At 43.7% G+C, this 8,189-nt stretch overlaps 1 protein-coding gene across 2 annotated transcripts in view; it reads right to left on the bottom strand.

Moving 5' to 3' along the window:
* The window catches only part of Trmt10b (tRNA methyltransferase 10B), a 19,584-nt gene that overhangs the window by 9,234 nt on the left and 2,161 nt on the right, over positions 1–8,189 (bottom strand). Inside the window, exons 2-4 of one of the 2 annotated variants that reach the window (XM_005362124.3) lie at positions 5,149–5,361; positions 4,484–4,592; positions 1,073–1,197 (exon numbers count right to left, since the gene is read on the bottom strand). In XM_005362124.3, coding sequence (XP_005362181.1) covers positions 1,073–1,197; positions 4,484–4,592; positions 5,149–5,334 — 420 coding nt within the window. In that variant the 5' untranslated portion in view covers positions 5,335–5,361. Of the gene's footprint in view, positions 1–1,072; positions 1,198–4,483; positions 4,593–5,148; positions 5,362–8,189 lie in introns of those variants that run through there. The other variant, XM_026786818.1, reaches the window with a different exon arrangement.

Genomic DNA, 8,189 nt, shown 5'->3' with positions numbered 1-8,189 from the left:
TACAGAGCTAGTTCCAGGACAGGCTCCAAAGCCACAGAGAAACCCTGTCTCGAAAAACAAAAACAAAAACAAAAAAAAAAAACAAAAAAAATGTTTTGTCTTGTTCATGGCTGCTGCCTCGGCCTCCACAGACCTGGGATTAAAGGCGTGCCACCACCTTCCAGACATTGCTCACTTTTTGGAAGGCTACAGTTAGAGGTTCTGCTGAGATGCAGTCCTCCTAGTTTCTCTGAGAGACATGTACCATTAGCACACATAAAGTGATGCCTGGAATAAGATTCACTGTGGTGTAAGGCCTCAAATTCAGGCCCAGTATTATGTGCAGGTTTGACTTCTGGCACAGCTGAGATGACTCAAAAGCCAAACCCAAGCTCCCCTGCAGTCTGCCTTTCCGAGTGAAACAAGTACCCCAGCTAAAACAGTTCCCGTTTATTTCTCTTTGCCCCCGAGCAGCCTGTGAAACCATCCAAACAAGTCAACCATATTGTCCACTGGGACATGGGGGACATCTCGCCCTTGATGCTACAAAGCCAGCCCTTTGCTTTCTCTTCCCATGTGGCTTTGTGAAGCATGCCATATTCTCCTCCCTAGGCTGTGAGTCCATGAGACTAACACACTGCTGTCAATCTCATCTGTCCGGGATCATGTGGCATGAGTTCAGCCATCTCCAGAACCCGACAGGGTAAATCCCTCCCTCATTAGAAGAAATAACGAGAAATAACTAAAATATAAACACTACAAAGACCTCCCACCAGGAACCCTCCCCACAACAGGCAGCCAAACTAGTATTTCTCTTCTAAGCAGAAGGACAAAGACTTAGTGTCTGGAGAACTGAACCGGCACGGGCCCACCCAGAAAACATCAAGGCCAGAGTGAGAGATTCAAAGGAGAAGACAAACTGCAAAATAAACCAGAGAACACATGTTCCTTTCCAAAGTCACCGTGGAACTCGGTCACGGAGAATAGAAAACCAGACCCTTCTGATTACTAGAGAGCCACAGAAGCTGGCGATGGTCATCCCTTCACAAAGACTGCTCCCTTCCATACCTCCCTCAGGCTCTCAATAGTCTACCTTCTTTGACATGTGCTGGGTCATGCTCAAGTCAACACACAGTCTTGGTCCTGAGTGTTTGGCTTCCAAAAGTTTCTCTTTGGTTAACGCTTTCAAAAAACGTTTGCTGTGCTGGGGGCAGGTGCCTGCGACAGAAACACCAGAGAGGATTAAGAGTGGGCTAGCACAGGCACAATGATCAACAACGGATAAATGGGACCTCGTGAAACCGAGAAGCTTCTGCGTGGCAAAGGACACCATCATTTGGACAAAGCAGCAGTTACAGAATGGGGAAAGATTTTTACCAACTCCACATCTGATGGAGAGCTAATATCCAAAGTATATGAAGAATTAAAAAAAAAAAACCTAGGTATCAAGAAACCAAATAACCCAATTAAAAAATGGGATATAGATTTAAACAGAATACTAAAAAGAGGAAACTCAAATGGCTGAGAAACAAATGTTCAACATCCTTAGCATCAGAGAAATGCAAACTAAAAACTACTTGGAGATGTCGCCATCAGAATGGCTAATATAAATAAACAGAACAAGTGATAGCTTGAACTGACGAGGACATGGAGCAAAGGGAACACTCATCCATTGCTGGTGGGAGTGCGAACTTGTACAGTCACTATGGAAACCAATGTGATGGTTCCTCGGGAATATGAAAATCTACCCCAAGATCTAGCTATACCACTCAAGGAAAGAGTGCTTCATCCACAGAGACACTTGCTCAACCATGTTCATTGCTGCTTTGTTCATAATAGCTAGAAATGGAAACAACCTGGATGTCTCACAACAGAAGAATAGAAAAAGGAAACGTGATACATTTATACAATGGAGCATTACTCAGTAGTTAAAAAACTGACATCATGAAATCTGCAGGTAAATGGATGGAACCAGAAAAAAACATCCTGAGCGAAGTATCCCAGACCCAGAAAGACAAATATGTTATGCATTTGCTTATATGTGGATATTAGCTGTTAAGTCAATGATAACCAAGCTACAATCTTTGGACCACAAAGGTTGGGTATGGAGTAAGGGACTAGAGGGAGACAGATTTCCATAGGAAAGGAAAATAGAATAGATAGCTATGGATGGATGAACAGATGGATGGACGGATGGATGGAGGGCCTGGAACAGGAGGATCAAGTAGGGAGAGGAAGGAGAGAGGGATATGGAAGGGGGAATACAGGGAGAGACACCTGAAATTAAGGACCATTTGAGAGGTAGTATGGAAACCTAATATAATAGAAGCTTCCTAAAATATATATGTATATGAAGGTGATCTAAATAATTGGAGACAGAGGCAGGTGGATCTCTGTGAGTTCAAGGCCAGCCTAGTCTACAAGAGCTAGTTCCAGGACAGGCTCCAAAAAGGCACGGCTGGAGAGATGGCTCAGTGGTGCATGCCTTTAATTCCAGCACTAGAAGAAGGCAGAGGCAGGCGAATCTCTGAGTTTGAGGCCAGTTTGGTCTACAGTTTGAGTTCTAGGACAGGCTCCAAGGCTACATAGAAACCCAGTCTCAAAAAACAAAACAAAAACAACAAAGAACAAACAAAAAAAGGGAGACAGTCTCAGCTGGTCATCTCTTATTACCAAAGAATCTTCCAGAACTGGGATTAGGTTATATCTCATTGAGTTGTTGGTCAAAGGGGACCCATGGGGAATCCGCAAACAACCTAGGCTGCTAGGGAATATTTCTACTGTGTGATGTGTGGCTGTGACTGGTATAATAAAAAGCTGAACAGCTAATGCTAGGCAGGACTTCTGGGCAGAGAGGGAACGCTGGGAAGAAGAAAGGCGGAGTCGTTAAAAGATTGAGAGGAAACAGGAGATGTTACCACGTGATAGATTGATATAAATGGGTTAATTTAAGTTATGAGAGCTAGTTGAGTACCGGGTGGTGGTGGCGCACACCTTTAATCCCAGCACTTAGGAGGCAGAGGCAGGTAGATCTCTGTGAGTTCAAGGCCAGCCTAGTCTACAAGAGCTAGTTCCAGGACAGGCTCCAAAAAGGCAGGGCTGGAGAGATGGCTCAGTGGTTAAGAGCACTGACTCCTCTTCCAGAGGTCGTGAGTTCAATTCCCAGCAACTATATGGTGGCTCACAACCACTGGTAATAAGATCTGGTGCCAACTTCTGTCTGCAGGGACACATATAGACAGACCATTGTATACATAATGAATGTGTGAATGAATGAATGAATAAATAAATAAAAAGCCATGGAGAAACCCTGTCTCAAGAAACCAAAAAAAAAAAAAAAAAAAAAAAAAAAACCACAAAAAAACAAAACAAAAAAAAACAAAAAACAAAAAAGAGTTGAGATAAGCCTAAGCTAAAAGCCAAGCTCTCATAATTAATAATGAGTCTCCAGGTCAGTATTTGCAGGCTAGGGATCCAAAGATAGTCCGACAAGAAAGCCTGCTACACCAGTCTGTTGCCAAGACTATAAGTTGTTCACCACAAACTGACAGCAAGGCCCCATTGCTGCAGACAACACCTACACAACACAATGAACATGGAGAAGCTGAGCTGGTGGCCTAACTAGAGCCTTCACCCTTCACCTGTCTTTGGTACAGGAAGGTACTCTGTATGCTAGCAAAAGAGAAATGTAAACACCAAGACAGTCACAAACCCTTTGATATACAATGGTGTCCTGACTGCAAAATATGCTGGGGCAATGATGGCACAAAGCTTGTGGGAGTAACCAACCAATGTCTGACGAAAGGAGCCCATACTGACACTGCTTGGATGGCCAAGAACCGGAGACGAGATAGCTCAGGGACCTCGGGGAAAACCAAGTACTAGTGAACTAAAACAAACAAATGAAAAATACAACAACCAAAAAAACCCCCCACGTAAACAAAAACCCTGAATACACAGCAATAAAATGACTCCTAATGACACTCTGCTGTACTCAGATCAGTGTCTTGCTCAGCCGTCACCAAAGAGGCTTCCTCCTGCAGCAGACAATGGGGATAAATATAGAGACCCACAGCCAGACAATGCAGAGTAAGAGACCTTGGAGCACTCAGCCCTAAGGGGATGTCTCTATCAAATCTCTCCCCTCAGGACTCAGGAGTCCCAGGGAAGAGGAGGCTGGGAGAGCTAAGAGCCAGAGGGAATGGAGGACCCTACCGAAACAAAGCCCTGTAAATCAGCATGATGACAGCTCACATCAGTGAACTCAAAGAGACTGAGGCAGCTTGCACAGGACCTGCATGAATCTGCACCAGTTCCTCTGAGCATGTATCTTCCAGTTTTTATGGGATTCCTGAGTGGGTGTTTGACTATTGCGCCTTCTCTTGGGCTCCTTTACTTCTGTTGTTTTGCCTAACTACAATGTAATAGTTTTTGCTTTATCTTACTATATTTTGTAATTTTACAATTTATAAGTTATAAATTATACGATTGCAGTTATCATAACCTGGGTCTTCTGCACGCTTGACTTTTCTTCTTTCTTTTTCCTGCTTCCTTTTGCTCTTCTTCGAGGAGACTATCCTTTCCCAGTGTCTCTGTTTTCTCTGCACATTTTTCTTCCATTATCCAGAAAACAAAATTATTTGAGAACTCCGTAAGAATCAGAAAGGAAAATGGACATCAGTTACCTTTCTTCATTTATATATAAAGTTAGAGAGGAAAAAGTATTTTTGTCTTAAAAACAACCCCACTGGCTTGTGTTTATTTTTAATTTTATGATTTCTTTGCTATTTTATTTCCATTGGCAAATATTCACTATACACAGTGCTGAGTTATTATTATTGTATGCATTGCTTGGGATCTGACTCGGGGGCCATACAAGACAACAGCACCTGAACTGAATAATTACAATTAGAGAGAACATTACCTCACCCCAGCATCGTAACAGTGACTCTTCAGGTTGGAGAAAACTCCAGAGTTGGGAGTCCCTGGCCCTTTTAGAGGCATATCAAAATTTCTTTTGAATTTCTATTTGCATTCTTAAGACTCAAATGAAAATGAAACCTTAATCAACCCAGCAGGGATGGATTCAACACTTAGAACACACGAAATTCATTCTCAACTCCTTTCATCTGCTGATCGACCCTTAGAGCCGGGTCACGGCAAGCTCACCGAGCCCCATGCTGCGCTGTTTGCAGGGCGTGCCTCTTCCTCTCGGTGCTCGTGTTCCACATCCATCTGCAGCAGCCGGAAGATCTCAGACAGTCCATCTTCACCTCCATCCTCTTGGGAACCGTCTGGCCCCTGCACCCCCAGTGACTCTGCTTCCTGAGCACTTTCTTCTAATGTACAGTCCATGCGCTCACGCCACTCACACAGCTAACCCTACACCAACGAGAACCAGCGTTACTGTGTTAGTGGTGAGCAGTACTGGTCCGCACGGACCGAACTAAGGAAAGCATGCCGCTGAGTATTCCAGAGAGGTAATTCAGCAAACGGTCAGCAGTAAAGAGCCAAATACACTAATAATCGAAATCTCTAGCTCTATTTAAGAGTCCTCCTCCCTTCTTTCTGTGTTACTAAGGATAGAATCCAGAGCTTTGCATGTGCTAGACAAGCACTTTGCCACCGAGTTAGATCCCCAGTTCTCTTTTTACTTTTTATTTTGAGACAGGGTCTCACTGTGAAGCCTTCAATTCACTCTGTACTCCAAGCAGGCCTCAAAACAGTAATCCTCCAGTCTCAGGCTCCTGTGTAGCTAGAAGTTCAGGTCAAAACTACCAGGTGCAGGTTAAGTTTGAAATGTATTTATTTACTGAGTATATCAGAAAGTTAACAGCATATACAAAATTAAATAAAATATAGAATTCTTCCAGAGAAATGAGGAAAACAACACATTCTGTAAGGATTCTAGAAGTACCGTTCTTTTCATGTATGGAAAGCAATGTTGACTATAAATCTTTTCAAACCAAAAACGTCTAAACCCGTGTGATGGCACTTCTCTTAGACGTTCACACAAACTAATCATCCACATCACTTTTGGTTTTTTTGTTTGTTTGTTTGTTTTTTTTTTTTCCTGAGACAGGGTTTCTCTGTAACTTTTTGGAGCCTGTCCTGGAACTCGCTCTGTATACCAGGCTGGCCTTGAACTCACAGAGATCTACCTGCCTCTGCTTCCCCGAGTGCTGGGATTAGAGGTGTGCACCACCACCGCCTGGCCATAATCTCACCTTATTAAAATAAGCAAAAAAAAGTCAAAAGAATTGTAAGGGGACCTATGGCTCAGGGGTAAAAAGTTCTAGCCACAGGAGTCGTACGAGCTGATTTGGCAGGAAGACCTGAGTTTAACCCTTGGAACTCACGTAGATGTGGAAGGAAGGAACTGACTCCACCAAGCTGTCCTCTGACCTCCACACACGTGACGTGGCATACACACCAGCACATTATACACACACACACACACACACACACACACACACACACACACACACACAAAAAAAAAAAATAAAGGCCCTGTCAGGGAACGAATTGTTCTAATGTCTCTTTGGAAGTCTGGCTGAGAAGGAAAAAGAGATAGGAGAATTTTGAGGGGCTCTAGAATTTTCCATGATTGCTGCTTAAAAAGCTCGAAAGCCGGGGTTGATACTTTCCCGCCAAACTGAATTCCTTTGAGAGACTTTGCAAACAAGGCTGAAGAGCAGATCAGCAACTGAGTCACTGGCTGCTTTCACAGGGGACCTGGGTTTAGTTCCCAGCACCCACATACCGGTTCATAACCCTCTCTACCTTCAGTTCCAGGGATCCAATGCCATCTCTGGTCTCCAAAGGAATCAAAGTTCACACACATGAAAGAAAAACAGTTGTACACATAAAATACAAATAAATAAATCCTAAACAAAGACCTTGCGATCAGCAATATTTGGCATTTGTTGAACTTAAATACTTTCTTTTCTGTTTTTTTGTTCCTTGCGCCTTCCTAAATTCTGTAGTCCCTGAAGAAGATGCTTTTTTTTTTTGTTTTGTTTTGTTTTGTTTTTCGAGACAGGATTTCTCTGTGGTTTTGGAGCCTGTCCTGGAACTAGCTCTTGTAGACCAGGCTGGAGAAGATGCTTTTTATATGAGGGAATCCAATAAAGACAACACCAACCAGTACCCTGAGTCTATATTGTATCTGCCTGCACACTCCTAAAGGAGCTTGAGTTTCACACCTTTGGTGGATGGCATAAATCCTGGCACACAATGGAAATTCAGTAGGTGCTGAAAGAGGTTATCATCTAAGAGTCCTCAAAAGACAAAGGTGCAGCTGAGCATCAAAACACATAGATCTGCTGCTCTAAAGAGGACCCGAGTTCTATTAGCAGCACCCATATCAGGTGGCTCACTGCCTATTGCTGCTCTCTAGGGGATCAGATGCTCTTTCCTAGACTCTGATGGCAACTGCACCCACATACACTTGTGTGTGCATGTATGAGCACACACATACAAGCACAATTCAAAGTAATCTTAAAAAACCACACAGATCTGATGAACCTGAATAAGTCATTATCTATGCCCAGATTTGGCATTTCACCCCTTAGTTTAAAAAATCTTTTCTTAAGGCAGAGAGCCTTTCCTCAAGCCTGTAACCCCAGCAGCTAGGTGGCCGAGACAGGGAGACTGTGGGTTCTAGGCCAGTTTAGCCTACACAGTGATTATATCCCATCTCAAATTAAAACAAAACAAACAAAACTTTCTGAGCCTTAGTCATTCAACAGGGCTGCTAAGTACTTGACACAACAATGGTGTATCTGGGGAATTTGGCAGTGACATTTATTCCACCTTTATGAGGTTCCAATTTTCGACTGCTTTGAGTTCAACTCAAACTGGCTGTTCTCCTTTTTCCTACTCTACCATAAATCCTTCCAGGGAAAGAGCTCAAACATTTACCTCTGCACCCCAAAACCGGACAGAGGTGGTACACGCCTCTAAACCTCGGGAGGCAGAGACTGGTGAATCTCTCTGAGTTTGAGGCCAGGCTGGTCCACAGAGCGAGTTCCAGGACAGCAAAGGCTGAAAGTAACACAGTAGAGTGCTTGCCTACCATGCAAAAAGCCCCAGATCCAGCCAGGCGGTGATGGCGCATGCCTTTAATCCCAGCACTGGGGAGGCAGAGGCAGGCGGATCTCTGTGAGTTCGAGGCCAGCCTGGTCTACAAGAGCTAGTTCCAGGACAGG

The sequence above is a fragment of the Microtus ochrogaster genome, linkage group LG5 (genome assembly GCF_000317375.1).
Source record: "Microtus ochrogaster isolate Prairie Vole_2 linkage group LG5, MicOch1.0, whole genome shotgun sequence".
NCBI classification, from domain to species: Eukaryota; Metazoa; Chordata; class Mammalia; order Rodentia; family Cricetidae; genus Microtus; species Microtus ochrogaster.
The sequence above is the reverse complement of the archived record's forward strand: the minus strand, read 5'-3'. Positions and strand labels throughout refer to the sequence as shown.